General features: G+C 44.7%; 1 protein-coding gene across 1 annotated transcript in view; it reads right to left on the bottom strand.

The window, feature by feature from the left end:
- Positions 1–19,236, bottom strand: part of RFTN1 (raftlin, lipid raft linker 1) — a 186,821-nt gene that overhangs the window by 33,658 nt on the left and 133,927 nt on the right. The window contains exons 6-7 of the mRNA XM_019726003.3: positions 17,686–17,889; positions 6,873–6,988 (exon numbers count right to left, since the gene is read on the bottom strand). Of these exons, the coding sequence (XP_019581562.3) occupies positions 6,873–6,988; positions 17,686–17,889 (320 nt within the window). The remainder of the gene's footprint in view (positions 1–6,872; positions 6,989–17,685; positions 17,890–19,236) is intronic.

Genomic DNA, 19,236 nt, shown 5'->3' with positions numbered 1-19,236 from the left:
GCTTTCCTCAAAGTCTGCTGATTTGAAGGTTAACTGCACTTAAAAAATACTTTCAGTGCAGCATCTAGATTGGTGTTTGACCAAACAACTGGGTACCATATAGCCTAACCAGATTGACACATGAAACTAACCATCACACTATCATTTCGCAGCTTGTTTTCCACTTAACATTTCCTTCCGTGTCAATTTATACAGACTGACCACATCCATAATAAGGAGGTACCATCCTTTAGGTAACCAGTCCCCTATTGATGAATGTGTACACTGTTTCCTTTTTTTCTATTACTAATAATACCGAAATGATGTCCTTGGACATGCCTTCTTGTGAAAAAGTGTTTGTTTTTCTAGAAGAGATGGTCATGAGGTGTGAACTGGCTGAGTCATGGGTAGGGTGGCCATTTAAAATTTTTAATAGAGGCTGGCAACCTCCTCTCCAAAGCAAACCTCACATTTTAAATTCATCAAGCCCAAATGAATTGCATTTTAAGGAAAAAGTGCTCAGCCACACCGTTCAGCACACAGGTGTGAAACTACCAAAGCTGAGGAGAGACACAAGGAACTTTTTGATCAAAATGAAGGCACTGAGAGAGCTACTAGATACATCGAAGGATATCCTGCTCGCCTCGCAGACCTCATCTGTGCTGTGGTGTGTGCTCTGGGCTGGAAAAGGAGTGGAGTTACAGCCTGGGAGAGGCTGGGTCTTCAGCCCTGGTCCTTGCATGGCATTGATCACCCCCGGGAAAATCTTCTGTATCACAGGAAGAAGGCAAAGAACTGCTGCCGCCTTTGGCACAAAAGGCTATGATCGCAGAACCAAAACAATTATCTTGGAGAAACTGTGGCAATGAAAAAAAATACCAGATGGTTTCAAAAGAACAAATATTGGCTCCCTTGTCAGAGCAGAAGGTAGTGAATTCTAGATACCATAGAAATTGATGTTACTCCCTGGCAAATCCTAGGGCGGACTGTTAAAAGAGATGGTTGGGGCCCTTGGAAACAAAAGATTGCTTCCCAGCAGCCTGCAGAAGTTCATGAACAACAATGGAGGCCTCCTATGACGTTGGATGAGGTTATGGGACGGGCAGGGTGTGGAGGCATGGCCCAGAATGAATTTCAGTCACAGAAATGCATCTTCCCAAGCCCTTCATGAGCCCTTTTGGGAGAAGATGGTGACATGTTAGGTGGAACAGTAGGGCCATCTGTAACCTTGCGTTAGAGACTAGAGAAGAGATTCCCACAGCATGCCAAAGGACCGTGTCCTCCATCCAGTCTTTTTGACATTGGGTGGGCCAGGAGTCAGCCTATATCTGAAACCTTCAGAGAAACCAAAGCTGGGTTGATCCTCGCAAATGTAGGATGATATCAACATGATAAAAAAAAAGTCTCAACAGGCTGGAAAAATGGGCATCAACTAATAGGATGAGATGAGCTGGGAGTCAATTCAACAACAGATGGAATCCATAGGTAGACGATGGAGAGAGCTGCCTACGCAGCACCTTGCATCACAACATCTGTAATGAATACCCCAAAGCCAATTCAATCTCCAGCTGTACCAGCAGAAGCCTCGCTCCCCTTCAGGGAGACCAAGTCCTTGCAGGGAGCACGCTGTTCTCCAGGATAATCATGCCCTTCCAATCCCAGCAAATGAGCACATCACATGTTCCCAGACCCGTTTAGGTCAGTTAGAACCATTATCATAATGATGTGTCAATTTAAATTATTTAAATTGACAGTAAATGCAAAAGAAGTTGCTTCTAGGAAAACTAAACTGAATATTTTGAAGAGACTTGACAAAGGACATATTTTAAAATAAGAACTGTGGCTGAATTAGAGAGGGGAGAAGAAATGGAAAAAGCTAGGGGAAAAAATCATGAAAACAGAAGGATTCTGCAGTCAGATCTCTTTCCTAGACTTTCCAAAAACTGACAGTTTCTATTGGTGACCGTGTACTTTGGGTGTGGTTTATACCAGAAAGGTGAAGTGGAAATCCAGTCAGCAGACCCCAAACTCAAAAAGATTGGCAAGTGGATGTGTAGTTACATATTTTACATTAAGATAAAATGTGTAAGCTATGAATATGATTTTATTTGGCTCTTTTCAATTGACCTTTTTCAGTTAACTGACTGGCCACCCTACCAACTGCATCAGCTAAACGTGCTTTGTTCAATTCTGGCAGCGCATTTCAAGAGAAGCCCTGATAAACTTGAAGGCATTCCAGGGAGACGGATGGAGGTGGAGAAGGCTCTATGACTCAAGGGCCCCAACGGTGTCCACAGCCTGACGGTGGGCTGTCAGGCTGAAGGCTATGTGGACTCAGAGGAAACAGGGTCCCTGGCTCTGTCTGTCAGTCTCTTACTCTTCACCTACTCATGTAGTTTTCCCTTTCCTTTCATAGACTTACCCATTCTGCTTACACTCTAGATTGTAAACTAAGAAAAAAAATATACAAAATACAGTTATAAATGCCCTTTCAATGGACTTTTATCCTCCTCACAACTGTCTTTAATTTTAGGTCATAGGTTTCCAACTGAGAAAAATGCCATTATTTATATTTGACTCTGTACTTTCCCTCACCCAACGTCCTCTGTTCTTTCAGAACAAGATCAAGGCAATAGGGAGGGGATCCTTCTAATGGATGATACCAGGTGTCTGGTAAAAGAAAGTGGTATTTATTTATTATATGCTAAGTACTACATTTGCAACTGTTTACTATAGTATCTCTTTTAATTTTCATTAACTTTGAGAGGTTGTTACCAGTGTCCCCATTTATACAATTGAAAAATGGAAAAACAAATCGGGGTTGGTTTATTTTGTATACACTCAGTTATTCAGCTGGAATAAGAGAGCCAGGATTCATACCATGCCCAGACTAGCACCTACATTCTCTTTCCAACATATTGCACTGTTTGCAGAGCTGTGAAGAGTGAGGTAGGTTTTCTTGTGGAAGTGTGTGTGTGTGTGTGTGTGTGTGTGTGTGTGTGTGGAGAGAGAGAGAGAAAGAGACAGAGAGAGAGGGACGTGAGGAAGCTGTACCTGAACTGGAACGCACATCAGCACACAGAGTGGAGAATATTAATACACGCAGGAATAAAGAGGCAGGAAAGGGACAAGTCAGTGCCAACTGTGAGAAAAGAAAAATGACGGTGAGAGGTTAGAGATGTTTTGTGGTTGGAGTCCAAGAGCTCATGGGATGGCCCGGGAGCACAGTGGTTGCCAGAAAAGCAGGGTCAACCATAAGCCAAGTGGGACCTGCCCAGGGCTTGAACAGGAAAGCCCTTTTCTACAGGCCAAAAAGATGAGGAAAAAAGGAGATAGCTGGGTCTTGAAGGCGGCAAGTGAGGGAGCTGATGCAGCACGTGGCGGGCCATGCAGAAGAAGGGCTGTCTCTGGGTCAGAGTGGAGGGTCTAACAGAACCTCTTCAAAGAACGGAGTCACAGGCAAACCTGGTCTGGACTGGACCTCGCTGAACTGTGCCGGTAACCCAGCTAACCTCTAAAGCAGGATCCTCAAAGTGGGTCAATAGGATACTCTGGGGGGTAGAACCTGGATATCTGAGTTTTCAAAAGGTCTCCGAGTGATTCTGATCCAAGCTCAATTTTGAGAAATGTTGGTCTACCCTTGGGCTGAACCAAAAAGCCTTCATCCTAATTCAGGAAGCATTTACTGGGTGAGTTGGAGAACAAAGATGAATATCTCCAGCCAAGAAACTCAGAGTGAAGGGAGAAAAGTAGATAAACGAATAAAAGTGAATGTAACAGGCGCTCTGACAGGCTTATGTGCAGAGAACTATGGGAACACAGAGGAAGGAGTCTGGAAGTCTTCCAGAAGGAGGTGACCTAAGAGCTGACTCCTGAAGGCTGCCCACACCAGCTGCAAAGAGGAAGAGAAACCCAGAGGGGTACAGTTTGCTCCAAAGAGATCTTCTCTTGTTTCGCCATTGAGAGGCTAACGCTCCTAAAAAGGAGAGGGGTCTCCTTTCACTGTGGGAAATGTGGGGATGCTCCACACACACCAGAAGCAGGTCTGAAGACTTGAGCACGGAAAACTGGTGAACAGCAACATCAAAATCATCAATCCACTTGTCATCACTCTCATGAAAATTAAGAAAATCTGTTTCTGCCTAACTAGATGCCGCCAAACCTGTACATAATTTGAAATGTGATGAAATAAAGGCCCATCTAGTGGTGTGCTGGAAAACAATTACAAATGCCTCTCTAGGGGGGAAAAAACCCCCATAATTTCTAGCGTTTGCCAACTTCCACGGTGGAATAATTCCACCATGGCCAATTTCAAGCTACTAATCTGACTGAATTTGTCACTTGAATATGGAGTTGGGAAGAGACACACGGAATTGGTTTTATAACTTGGTGCACACCACTGGACTTATCACAGGTCTATAAATTCTATTTCATTTCCAAGGATTCCTGGGGAAAAGCCAAAGCATTTCTCAGGAGAGGGAGGGAGGGAGGGAGAGAGAGTCATCGAGAGAGAGGGAGAGAGTTGGTGGGAGTGGTGACGGGGGCAAGGACAACACGACCCAACGCTAGTGTCACCAAATAGATTAATGCACAAACATACAAGCGGTCAAGAGGGAAAAGTTCAAACATCCAAGAAAGAAATAAAATTGACAAAAGAAAGGAAATCAATCTGCAAACCCAAGAAAAGTTTCTGAATGAATGTTCATTTTTTCTGATCTAACTTCTTAACCCATAAAATTGACCTCTTACATTGAGAAGACAAGGGACCTTTTAATGGTTGTAACCTTATCCCCCTCCCACAAAAATGTTGTATAGTAAGCATTCACTCCAGTTACCCATCCAGGTCACAGTTAGTTTCAAAGACTAAAGAAATACAAATCATTGGGGTACTCTTTCCATCACCCCTTTCGTCCAATAGCATCCCAGAGCCCGGGTGAGAGTGGCATCTGTACTGTTCTTTTAGACATTGGTTCTTAAAATTGTGCATCTGAATCCCCTGGAGGGGTTGTGAAAACACAGATCGATGAGTCCCATCCCCAGACTTTCTCATTCAGTAGACCCAGGTGGAGCCCAAGAATTTGCATTTGTAAATTTCCCAGGTGGTGCTGATGCTGTGGTCCTGGGACCACATTTTGAGAACCAGTTTCTTAGATGATATTGGATCATGGCCATCAAGTCATGATTTTTGAGGAAAACCGCAATGCCCTCCCATAACAGCCATTCTGATGAGCAGTCAAGGAGAGATTGTACTCACGTCGCTATGGCCTGCCAAACACTTCTGCACATGCAACTGTTTTGGGTGCAACGATGCATGGCTTGCTGTTACAGCCAAGTGCTGCAGAGCAAGCCGAGTGCTGAAGCATGCAGACTGTTTTCAAGGTACCCTCAAGATCCTCAGCTGTGACCACTGTGAGTTCGTATTTCACCACCACCAGGAGCCTTCACTGTGTCACAAGTGCTGGGCTGGATGACCAGCACTGCCCCCATCTTACAGTTGAGTAAGTTTAGGGTCCCCAGAGGGGACATGACCTGCCCTCATTGCACGGTGCACTGCTTTGCATTTTAGACTGAGCCTCACTTTCTTTGCACCCCATTTCCTGTTAGCGTGTGAAGGCTCACTGGGATCAAGGTCAGGCGGGAGTAAGTGGTGGAGCCTGGTCACAAACCAGGTCATCATCTGATTCCTCACCCCAAACGTCCTCGGGAGTCCTGGCCATGACCCTCACCTGCCTTAGATGGTGGTTTTTGGAATTCCGGTTTCTGATTAAGACATTTTTCTTTATCCTCTGTTGCTGTCACACTTGCAAACAGTTATTTCCCACCACTGCTCATATACAGGCAGGCCCCTAAAAGCCCTACTCCCTACTTCACTGCTGCAGACGTAAAGGCTGACTAACTGCCCCCCACCCCAGCAAGCAGGTGAGGGACTTGCCTCCAGGCTGCAGCTCCCGAGGGCACTGAGGGCATGGCAAGCACCTGCTGTCTGGTGGTACCGTTATCCCACACCCCTCACAAACAGCTGCATCCACCTGTGTCTCACTTTGACACGGAGAGCTGGGTTTGTCAGGGGCCCCTCAGAATGACACCACCCCTGTGTTCTTCCAGGGCTTTCAGGAATCAGTCCTCCATGTTCAAACTGCTTCTCCCTTTATATCCAGGATGCTGGTTGGACAAGAGATGAGCTTAAAAAGCCCATGCTACCAGAGTTGGAGAAATATCTTTAAAGTACACACCAGAGAGTGTGAGAAAGAAATCAGCTCTTCCAAAGTCCCAGAGGAACACGGCTTGAGGAATTCCTCTGCTAATTGCAATTTGGTGGCCTCACGAGTCCACATTTCTCAAAGACATCCTTCAGCACTTAATGTGTAATGCTGGGCCAGGGACCTAACCTCTCTGTGCCTCAGTTTTCTCATCTGTAAAATAGGAGCAATCATGCTACCTCTCGCATAGGCTTATTGTGAAGACTGACTGAGCACGTGTGCATATATTTCTTCTGAGCATACCTGACACAGGAAGCCATAGGGTCTCGCTCCAATAACGATGCTGCTATTATTATTACGGAGGCCACAAACTGTGTGTCTGCCTCATTTATGTCACTTCCAATTTTCAGTTATATGCACGTTAATGAAAGAAGAATCTTTTCCATCGAAAGGTCCGGCACACTTAATGTGTTTTTCCTACAGAAAGGGAAATGTGGGGCCCATTCCCCAAGTCAGGGCTGGAAAATGAAAGGCATGAAAGGACGAAAGGGGTCCTGGTAGGGTCTACCCACCCAGGTCAAATGCCTTTCAGAGGAAAGCCACAGCTGAGCAGCAGCCACAGGCAGAGCCAGCAAGTGAATAAAACAATCACCGTCCGAATAAAAGAAGCGCCCCTGCCAATCCCACACTTACTTCCAGGACCGTCCATTGTTCGACAACAATAGCATCATAGCCCTGCATGGTTTTGCTATCTTCTGTGGAAACAGCTTCAAAGATGAATACTCCATCTGTCAAACCATGTAAGGAATCTGTGGAAAAAAGAAAAAGGCGGTGGGGTTCTGTAAACCGTCTGTGGCAGAAGCCTTACAAGCAGCAAAAATTTTCACTGCATTCATTAATAATCCCAATCAGAACATCTTTTCAGCATGTTAATTAAAGAAGGCACACACAGCCATAGCGTCTAGCCCCATCAGAATGAATGAGACTAATTTACCTCGCAGTTCTGAATAATATCCTTGATTTTATGAGCCCAAATTTCATTGTTAGCAATCACCATATGATTTCACGCGTTTACCTTCCATTTCATGCTCCAACGTCAGGATGCACTGGGGAGAACTTATTCAGGATAAAACACAGTCATTTAGAGACAGTTTTTAGAAGAAAACTATATTTAGGTGAGAGATTTCTTTTGAAAAGGGGGAGATAGATACAACACACCAGATCTGAGCTTGTCAGATGCATTCTAGATGAATCGATTCTTGGAAGTTCCATATGATATGGGCTGCTGTACAGACAACACTTCAGGCAGCTCTTGTCAAGAGGCGGAATTTGGGGGAAGGGAGAGTTTTCCCAAATGATTTACCACTGAAAACATTTCCTTGGGCATTGCTTTAGTCAATGTACCCGGTTCTGAGTTCTGTACAATTCGACAATGGTACACTACACACACGGCATGACTCAAGACTGTCCTGGGCAACAAGAGTATAAAGCAAATTACAACAGGGTCCCTGCCCCTGCAGAAGACATTGAAGGAGGAGCTTTTGTGCCCCCACCCTTCACCCCACCTTTTGTTACTAGCTCCCAATGACCTAGATTCCTTTAGATTAGAGATTTTGGGAAACAGGACTGGACTTAGAAGCAGATAGTTTGGGTTCATGATTTACCATGAGAAGTGATATGACCCCTTTTAGGGACTTGGTCGCTCATCTGTGAAATGGGCTGGTGGACAGAGAATTCTTCCTGGTCCCTAGATTCTATTCTACAAATCACTGCTCAAGCAGACTGTTATGGACCAAACTGTCTTCCCTAAAATGTACATTGAAGCGCTAACCTTCTGTATGTGGAGATGTGGCCTTTAGGGAGATAATTAAAGTTAAATGAGGTCATAAGGGTGGGCCCTAATCTGTTAGGTCTGATGTCCTTATAAGAAGAGGAAGAGACACCAGGCCCCCTCCCTGCCTCCTTGTGCAGAAGAAAGGCCATATGAGGATACAGACAGAAGGTAGACTTCTGTAAGTCAGGATGAGAAGTGTCACCAGAAACCAAATTTGCGAGCACCTTGATGATGAACTATGAGAAAATCAATGTCTATTGTGTAAGCTAACCCACTGGTGGTATTTTGTTATGGCAATACACATAAAATGTTTAATGATATGCTACTTTTATTTAAAAGGACAATTCACACAATAATGTGACCTTCTTTTTCAGGGAATTCAGAAAGTCCTACGAATCACACTGGAGTTCAGGGACTGCCAGCATTTTCCAGAAGTCACAAAGAAAAGGGCTGACAGATGTAAACACAACTATCTTTAGCTGCTGTCTTTCCAAAGACCTCATAAACAAACTCAAAAGACTACCAAAATGAGAAAATCATTTGCAACAAGAAAAATAAAAAAATAAATGTCTAAGCTTAACATTCTTTATATATTAAAAGCTTTTTACAAATTAAGCATTAAAAATACTCAAACACGATTAGAAATGGGCAAAGGACATAAAAAACAGCTACTTAACTATCTCTCCTCTCTCTCTCTCTCTCTCTCTCTCTCTCTCTCTCTCTCTCTCTCAATCTCTCTCTCAATGGTAGCAGAATTATGAGAAGAAAGTCAAGAGTAAGAGTATTGGGGAAACCAGTCAATTAGTGGCTTATCATGTGATTTGCTTAGCCAATGGGATATTAGCAGGTATGATGCAAACAGGGGCTTGAAAAGCACTTGTGTGGTTGGGCTTGCTCTCTTGTGTCTCTGCGGCCACTTTGAGAGGACATGCCCCAGCCAGCCAGGTGGTTCAAGGAAGATGAAATACAGGTGGAACAGAGCTGCCCCAATGGAGCTTAGCCTAGATCAGCTGACCCCACAGACCTGTGAATATGAGCCCAGCTGAGTGAGATCAGCAAAGCTGCCTCAACAGAGCTGCTCCAGCCATTCTGCAAATATGTGAGGATAAATGATTACTGTTTTAAGCCATTGAGCTCTGGAGTGGTTTGTTACACAGCATTATTGTAGCAATTGCTGACTGATCCAGTGCCCAACCTAAACCTAAGAAAAATGAGACCAGTGTACTTTGCTTAGCCTAGGGTCATTCCTGATTAATCCAGGATGACAGACAGGCTTGACCAGCTCAACAAACCATAGTTGTTAGAATAATTCATGGAGCATAGCTGCCTTATCTTTATATTATTTCTATCTGACAAGATAATACTCCATTTCAAGTAAGACCTCTGTGGGTTAATCAACACCCTGCTCCAGTTCTTCATTTATTTCCTATCCTATGAATCTGTCATCAAACAGCCTTAGCAAAAGTCTCGAGCTGCCTCTCTCCTCTGCTGTGCTAAAAAGCTTCCCCCAAGTGTTTGTTCAATGTCCTCCTATGAGACATTTTACAAAGGTGATCAGGGAAGAACAGAACTGCTCTTCAGCAGAACCACGTGACAAGCATTTTGAGGTCCAGGACAACCATAGTCCAACTCATTTGAAAAGTTCTGGTCCAGCTGGAGCCCGGGCTGCAGGAGGAGGCTACAGACCCCTTTGAATAAAGCTTTCCCAAGTCTCGACCTGAGAATGCTTGGAACAGAAGAAACTCAATGATTCCTTCAGGATCATGTCAGCACAGCACAAATTCATCCTCAAGACTTCTATAAAACTGTGTTGTATCTAATTTCCGAAGTCTCTACTACAGATCTCCTCAATGCAACACCTCCAGGCCCCTTTAACTGTGCTTGCCATGTGCTTTAAGTATTAGAGTGCCCGATGTGACATCAATGACATGATGGTATTTAGCCTGCCAATAATACAGTACAGCAGAGTTGAGGTCCAGAAGGGGGAAGAAGACACTGCAGCCCCTCCAGACTTTCTTTCCCACCATCTGCCTGGCTGTTCCTTCTTCCTCCTGAGTCACAGGCCTGGGAGGAGGGCTGTGTGGTCAGTGGGGAGCGGTAAGGCCAGCCTTGGGGGTGTGAAGCAGGAACAAAGAGGCTCTTACTTCCCAGCTGCCTCAGCCAGTGTCTGCCTCTAGCCTCGTGGCCTGCCGCTCTGTTATCCTGAAGCCAGAATGCTGATCTACCTACTTAACTCCAAAGCAAGTTCAGAATGGCTGTCAAAATTTGGTCATCTGTAACCGCAAAAAAGTCAATGAAGCACAGAAAGCAGACAGCTGAGCTTTTAAAGAGCCCCTGGTTTTGATGGCCTTGTCCACTCCCCGTCTCCTCACTGCCTTGCTGGCTCTGCCTCACTGTGATGTGCACTGAGCTGGGTATAAATAGGTCTTAGAGTGAAGACTCCTGATCTAAAAGGTTAAATCGCCCTCCATCTATGGAAAACACTCCATTATCCCTGCATTTTTATAAAAGTAAAGCAGCTTCCCTACTGTGCACAGAAAGCTATTTGCTCTGGTATTGTATAAATATTTGATGCTGGTCTTTTGGCAAAAGGCCACCTTAACACTCCAAGCTTATGATTTACAAGAAGGATGTGGGAGAAGCAGATTTGCCCTATTATCCCAAGAGGTAAATTCTACGAGGCAACGGCTCTTCCCCTGTAGCCTCTGAGACATTAACACTCCGTCTAGCAAACTAACCTTCAGGCTCACCCTAGGTGCTATGCTTCTCCCAAGTCTAGCTTGTAACCGTGCGCACCACGACAGGTGGTCAATGTATACGGTCTAGGAAAAAAAGTTACTGTGCTCCTTTTAACCAACTAGACTGGACTGAATGGTCCACGCTGGGGTAGCTGGCATGACATATCCTTGGCTCTCTGAAAGCCTCTTCTCCCCATTAGACACTGCATGGTGCTCACGGCACCACCTTGATTTCAGGAATGGCACGTACCAACTGCATGACCGTAACTGCGTGTGTTGTCATACTAACTTGTAACCCTATTGCAAAAGAACCACCATTCAACTAACCCCCGGATGATGGTGCCATGTTGCTTCCCAATCACGCTGCAGCTCATCTGCTGACATCAAAAGACATCTTCCCCATCTTTTCCAGCCCTCACTGCTGCTCTTGGCCTGCCTTTCTGCATTCTCAATCTGAAGAGGTGAATAATCTAGGGGAGACATTATTCCTCTTCAGTTATAGTAAGGGTTAGCCTGCAAGTTCAGTGCCATTTAACTGACTAGACAGGGAAGAAATGCTCTGATTCAGTGCTTGCTGGATGGGAGGTACTCAGGCACAATTCATGGTTTCTCATTGAATCCTCCCCAAAGTTCAGCATTCCCTCTTAGTGGGTGAGAAAATGGAGGCTAAAGTAGTTAAACCATTTGTCCATGTTCAAATGGAATGTAAGGGCCAATTCAGATCTCAAATGTGGTTTGTTTGATCCCAAAGCCTAGACTCTTCCAACAACTAACATATTTATTGAGCTACCACGACAATGTGCCACCCATCAAGGCTAGGGACCTAGGCTGTCTATTGCCTACCCCAGCTTATGTGACCACCACACCATACTCCCTGCCTTGATGTTTTGGGTGACCTCTTAGATGAGTCACAGTGAGATGGCCTTTGGGCTTCGTTTTGGGAACAACTCTATACAGATGCCATGCCTTCCTACATGGGGCAAAAACCAAAAATATACTTATAAATGGATTACGTTTATATATACATCTAGTGACACAAGGGATAGTATGCGGTAATGAGAAGAAATGATCTGCGTTTACATATGAAAATGTGGATGAATCTCACAAACATAATGAGTGAAAGAGGCCAAAAATGACAAGGGCATATTCCATTCATATCAAGTTCAAAACTGCAAATCAAAACCACCTTACACCTATTAGAATGGCTGTCATCAAAAAGAGAACAGACAATAAGTGTTGGGAAGTTATGGAAAAAAGGGAACTCTTGTCCACTGTTGATGGGAATGAGAATGGGTACAGCCACTGCAGAAAACAGTATGGAGGTTCCTCAAGAAATAAAAAAATATATAACTACCATATGATCCAGCAATTCCACTTCTGGATATGTATCCAAAGGAAATGGAATCACTATCCCAAAGAGGTTTCTGCACCCCCTGTTCATTGAAACATTTTTCACAATAACCAAGACATGGAAACACCCTAAGTGTCCGTGGGTGGATGAATGGATAAAGAAAATGTGATACACACAATGGAATATTATTCAGGCATAAAAACGAAGGAACTCCTGCCATTTGCGAGGATATGGATGGACCTTGAGGGCATTATGCTAGGTGAACTAAGTCAGACAAAGAAAGACAAATACTATATGATCTCACATGTGGAATCTAGAAAAACTGAACTCCTAGAAATAGGACAGGATGGTGGTTGCCAGAGCTGGGGGCAGGAGTGTGGGGGAAACGGGTAAAGGTGGTCAAAGGTACAGACCTCCATTTGTAAGATGAATAAGACCTGGGATGTACTATACAGCATGATGACTGTGGTGAACAATATTGCATTATGTATTTGAAAATTGCTAAGAGAATGGATTTTAAAAGTTCTCATCACAAGAAAAAAATGTGTAGCCATGTTTGGTGATGAACGTTAATTAAACTTACTGTGGCAATCATTTCACACTATATACATATTCGCATATCAAATCTTTATTTTGTGTAACTTAAACTAGTACAATATTATATGCCAACTGTATCTCAATGAAACTGGAAAAAAATAAAATTCAAAACTAATCAATGGTATTTCATGTTGGGACTGTGGTCACCCCTGGGGCATAGGAACTGGGAGGGGCCAGCGGGGGTCCTTTCAAGGCGGCTTGTATGTTCTATTGCTCGAGCTGGGTGCCAGGTACATGAGTGTGCTCACCTTGGGAAAATCCACTGAGCTACGTCCTTATAATCTGGACTGCTTTCTGTATGTACATGAGCTATGTGGCAATAAAAAATGAAAGATGTGTTATGGGTACAAGAGAAAATGCATTTAATGGTGCAAGTGAAATCTACGTATCCCTTACGTTAACTGGCTCCTTAGAAAGAGAAGCCATGCCTGTAAGACTGGGCCAGACGTTCCTGGAGACAGCACTGTGCAAGGGAGTGGCTGCTGGCACCAGCGGAACAACCCTACACCCCCCCGCAATTCCACTCTTCCCACCCTGAGCTCTTTGATCCCCGAATCTGCAGGTTCCTGGTGATGCATACCCCAACAGTAGTTTCTCCCCTCCTCACCATGGCCATGACTATCACCCAGAAACCTTTATGGATCACCTTCTGTATACAGGGCACAGTGTACAGGCAGTGGGACACTAGGAAGCACAGGACACAAGACCCGCCCAAGGCTTTGCAAGTACGAATGTCCGGATAAAATATGTGTCTCTGTGTGTATTTTATTTGCAATATGTGCATGTGTTTTACACGTGTATTTTGCAAACATAAGGTAATGTAGGTTATGCTAGGCATCAGAAAACATGGTATAAATACCAAACGATAATTGGATTTAGATGTAGCCGGGGCATCAGGAAAAGACTCCGGGAAGACAATCTTTTAAAAGGGTAGAAATGGAGAGACATCGAGGTTTAATGGGTCTCCCGATGGGGCCCAACATGTAGAACACATCATCTGGAATGTATTCCAATCGTAAGTGCTTAATTTATCAAGGCCTTAGAACTAAATTCCACTTTATAGGAAATAGGGGCTAAAGGAATATGATAAGTGACACCACGAGGCACTGACCAGACAAACCCAGAATGCAGGACATTCTGCAGGGTAAGAGGCCAGGTTTATTTCAAGCAGTCAGGGTCAACGGCAATGGCTTTTCCGGGTAAAAGAGAAGCGAGGACACGGTCACCATCTGCAGTACATGTTGCTGGATTGCATTCTGGTTTGGACAACTTGCTACAAAGGACATTTTTGAAATAATTGAAGACATCCGAATATGGGCTGGAGAAAGGCGATAGTGCCAGAGCAGGAAGGACCGCTGGGCTAGGAGAGGGCAGGGGGAGGGGAGGGCCCGGACAGGGCCACGGGCAGGGCAAGGGGAGCAGAGTGAGGTGGGGACAAGGAGAGGATGAGGGCAGAACAAGAGAAATGCAGAGGAAGGACAGGGCCAGGGGGACAAAGGGAGGGCAAGGGCAGGGCAAGGACAGCTGGTGGCGGCGGCAGCATTGGTAACATTGTTGGCCGCAGGGATTCCACTGGCCTGGAGGCCCTTGGTGGTAAATCAGGTTCCTGGGTGGGTCTTCAGATGGTGGGCAGCCAGTTCCCCCTCGCCGTGACCCCTGCCCCCCTGCCCACTCCTTCTCAGCAGCCATTTCAGCAGAGGGTCTGCCCTCCCAGCCTCTTCTACCCTCTAGAAGTGTAGATTCTGGCCTTTTTCTCAGTGGCTGGAGTGTTTCTGTGTGCCTGTCCGTTCTTCTGGCTGGCCACCCAGGTCCCATGATTTCCCTAAGGGTGACCCTGGAGCTCCCTTCCCTCCCCAAGGACAACCCAAGGCCCTGCTGGGGGCCTCAACTTCTCACCGACATGGACACCTCTCTTCTCTCCTCCTCACGTCCCTTTTCCCTGCCCACGCCGTTCTTTCTTCCTACCACTTCCTTGCCACTTAGGAGCTGGTAACCTTGACAATGACTTAATTGCTCTCTGCCTCAGATTCCACAGCTGTAACACAAGGATAACAGAAGTGCCTCCTTCACTGTTTTGTGGGGATTAAATGAGTTGCTATGTTTGAGGCTTAGATTAGCAACAGCTCATAGTACCTGCGAGGTGGTGTTATCATCAGCATACTTCCCTTTCATCCAGGCCTTAGTTTAGACACCTGGTCATTCTAAGGAAAGGAGCCCCGGAGATCAATCCGGAGCCCAAACTTGAGGACTATGCAAGTCTTTCCATGTCTTGAGTAAAAACTCGAAAACAAAAGCTGGAGCCTCAACTGGATAATTCAGGCTAAAACATCACCTTGGTTATGGGACAAAGTTCTCATGGGAGTTTTATGACTCTGTGGAAAATATTTTGGAGTATAAATATCCATTTAAGAGTCAAGACTGGTGCTTTTCCAGATGGCAAACAGCTTAAAGATGTGCTTCTCGCTCTGCCAGGTTTATTTCTAAGGACACTAATTATCTTCTTAGAAATAGGTTCCTTTTATAATTATGATTAGCTTGCTTTTTTTTTTTTTTTTTTTTTTTTAATTCTGGGAAAAAAAACATATGCATATTTCATCCCTGGCCAACGGAAACCTTGGGTTTTTCCAGAGCAGAAATGCCCCCACCCATTAAGCACTCTCCGTTCCAGCAGAAACACACAGGATGAAACCATGTTTGAATTTTGAGTGGGTCCACATTAATTTTGTTCTGAGAATTTTGCAGCCATCTCTGAGACAGAGACGTGCAGCTATGGTGGAGCTCTAGATGGGGGCAGCCTTGCTGTGGAGATGTCACAGGCTCAGTGCAGCAGTGTCACAGCTGCACTTGCCAGGGGAAATTTCATGTTCTGTCTTCAAGGCCGGAAGGTTGGAATTAATGCAGCTACAGCCAAGGGAGGATATAACACAAAGATGCGAGTGAAATCTGAACATAAAACTGTATAAATTATCTGTGTTTTGGGACTCCAGATCAGACAATGGGATAAGGAGAAGTGGAGGATTGACTGAACCTTGACTACTCAAGTACAATGGCTAGAGAGACAATAAATGGCATTGTGAACTTTCAAGGTGACCTCTCTTGGGGTTCAGCTTGCCCGTGACATGCTTAGGCAGTAGCCAAAGAGAACATTTCCCTTTTGATGCTCCAGTTCTCCAAAGGGGGGAAATATTACCAGTGGCTGTCTGTGTAGCTGCTACCCCAACACCTCCCTGCACATCTTTGAGAAGTTAGTACAACTACCCATCACTTTCCCAGGAGAGATTTAAAACTATGCATGACCACAGTGACTATATAGGCGCCAAGAGGAGATAAGAGGAGCTGATACTGCCACAATCCAAGATGGGAAATGGGGTGTCTCTGCAGGAAGCAGGAGGTGAAAGTTCCTCCCTGGCCTCCCCAAATGCTGACGAATCAGGGCTGTAAACATTATCCCCAAGCTGATGCCATTGATGTTTTATGGTGCGTCTCAAAATAGACCGTGACATTATCTAGCTTCAAGGAACTTTGTAAGCACCCAGGGAAGCCCTCCTTGTATAGAGGGAGGTTACAGACCTTGCTGCTAGGGAACCAAATCAACTCTTCAGTAGTTGTATGAATGAAATGTATACTCCAGAACTATACTGTCCAATACACTAGCCACTAGCGACAATAGTCATTTAAATTTAAATGAATGAAAATTAATTAAATTTAAGAATTCAATGCCTCAGTCACCTGAGCCACATTTTAATCGGTCAGGAGCCGTGTGTGGCTACCATATTGGACAGCACAGAACCAGAACACTGCAGTCATCACAGAAAGTTCTACCAGGCAGTACTGCTTGAGATGCATTATTAATGAGCCAGGTACCTTTCTTATGTCATTCATCCATTCCACAAGTGGTTGTGGCCCACGATACATTACAATGCCTGCTGCTACTATATCAACACATTAACACTAGACACTGATATTTAGATAGTAACAAAGGGACTTGCTAAATCCAAAGTGTAGACCTGTCTGTGCTGTCCAATGTTCTAAGGCTTTGGATGATTTACAGAATGCATATTCAGCATTAAGACTGATGTCTCCCTCTGAGGATGTTTGCCAGCATTCCAAGGATTGCAAATAATATAGAATCCAAACTCCGTTCCTGACTCTGCTAATCCTTAGAGAGAAAACTGCTCAATAACCAAGACACTGCTGTTGATGTGATTCCCCTGCCAGGTTTTGATAGGATCAATGAAACTGGTGTCACATTTTTCTCACCTAGGAATCCTACAGACTAGTAGCCCCCAGGATCCACACAGGCTGCCATGTTGGTCCCACTTTCCAAATTGCCTCCCAGCTTTAATGTACCCTAGTGACTTAACTTGCCTTGGTGTTAACCTGAAAACCTTTTTTTTTTGCTTGACACATTTCCCCTCTTTGGGTAGTTTCTCTCTGCCTTCGGAAAGCTGACAGCCATAGAGCTGCCCCATGCAGCAAACCCCCAGGGAGAACCCATTACTGGGGAGGGAGGACCGGGTGTCATGATACCCAGGACCGGTGTGTGTCCCCACAGAGCTTACAGGAACCAGGGTGTTCAATTCACTTCTCTGGTGTTAATTCCAAGGTGTGGTACTGCTACTTCAAACTATAATAGCGTCTACAAACAATTTTCACTTTCAGAGAGGCATGATCCCAGGGGGTAATTAACAAAACTGGGAATCATCTTTGTAAAGGCCTTTACAACCACTGTAGATTGAGGCCACCACCAATGAAACAGAATCACATCTCTTTCTCCATCATTTTAGAAGATACCTGGCTGACTCCCAGACAGGTTAAGAGAGCACAGGTGATGCGCTTTATGGAAAATTCCTCGAGATGTGTTCATTAGCAATCAAATGCAGCATGTTTATTAGCTGCAATGCTTTCTGAACGGAGCAGATTCTAAGACAACAAGAATGAGAAGCCGAGTTCATTAGGGCCACTCAAGGGCTGTGAATTCCGTACCGTTGACCAGGCCAAGGTAGAAGACCGCATTCACCAGCACGCCTCCTTTCCGGAAGTGGTCGCTCATGTGCTCCAGCCAATTGGCATCCAAACCGCTCACCGTCTGGCCGTTCGTGGAGACCCGAAGAGGAATGGTGACGGGGTAGTATTGCCGGCACTCCTGATGGCTCTTGGGTTTGTTGAAAAGGGCGAAGATCTCCATTTCTGTTGGAATTCGTAAAGGGGGTGGGGAGAGCAGAGTTCAAACAGTGATAACAAGCTGCCTCACGGGGTCGAGTGGAATCTCTTAGGAGCCTGAAAAATTGATCTCAATGGTAAAATCTCTGTGAGGTTGCAGTGTTGCCAAATAATGAAACCTGATTCCTAGTAAGTTGGGGTGCCGTGAAAATGACATGGGCTTCAAAGGTTGAACCTCAAGTATGAGACCTAGGTTTTGAATCTGGCTGTCATCTAGCTGTTACAAGGAACAGCTGTTATCTGGGAGTAATTTGTACAGTTTGGTGTTTGAGAGAAGGACAGAGGAGACATTTCTAGAAATTCATAGAAAGGTGTTTTGAAAGAAAAAGCAGACCTACTTGGGCAAGAGCTGGTCTTTAAAAAATAGCAAATGTACACAGGCACATGAAAGCAAAAATACTGCTGCAATTCCAGGAACCTTGTACATCCCTGAACTCACCCTTTATAAACTGCAGTGGTGTTTCCTGGGGCCGAACCCATAATACTTAATCAAGTACATCAAAAATACATCATTGACATGTAAAAATAAGTATGTTCCAGTAAATGAGGGTTCCTGCCTAGAGTGGTAGGTCTGCTCAGCCAGCCAGACAGGCACTGGGAGTCGGGCGCTGAACTTTCTGTTTCTTCATTTATGGCTTGGTTCTTCAAAAATCAATACTCGCTACTACCCAGCAACCGACCTATATCTGCTGTATGTGCTGTCGGCCATGAGTGAGCAGGACTGGCCTCCAGGAACAAATACCTGGAATTTCAATCTAAGTGTGGAGGTCTATTTTTGTGTTCCTCATTTAGTCAAGTAATCAGAGTACACCCAGCTTAAAAAGGCACTGCTTACACAGGCTAGTCAGGAATATGCTTTGGTTTCCAAAAATATCTATTTGAATCATAAGAAAGTCCTCACCCTTCTTTCAAAGAAATATTCTAAAGGTCATAAACAACGGGTGACATTAGCAAAAGGGACAAAGCACATTCATACTCCTTTCAGGAGACACCTGACCTATACCCACATTCTGTACCCCGTATTTCAGTACTTCATAATTTTGGCACTATCCAAATACTAGCTGAGTTAAATGGACTCAATTTCCTTTATTTAAATAAATGAATTTTAAAAGGAAACTTTGCTTCCAGACCATAAAGGAAACAGCTACCACTTGCTATAAACAGGAGGGAATGATGAGGCACATTAACACCAAATATGTCAATCCATGTAACATCTAAAATTATCTCACATAGGAATTGTATTCTGGACAAAGGAAGTCTTTTCACAGCCCCATCTGGGCAAGCATCAACAGAGATCCCAGGGGAGCAATGCTG

This window comes from Rhinolophus sinicus, chromosome 5 (genome assembly GCF_057876585.1).
Source record: "Rhinolophus sinicus isolate RSI-liver-muscle chromosome 5, RSI-T2T, whole genome shotgun sequence".
In the NCBI taxonomy this organism is placed as follows: Eukaryota; Metazoa; Chordata; class Mammalia; order Chiroptera; family Rhinolophidae; genus Rhinolophus; species Rhinolophus sinicus.
The sequence above is the reverse complement of the archived record's forward strand: the minus strand, read 5'-3'. Positions and strand labels throughout refer to the sequence as shown.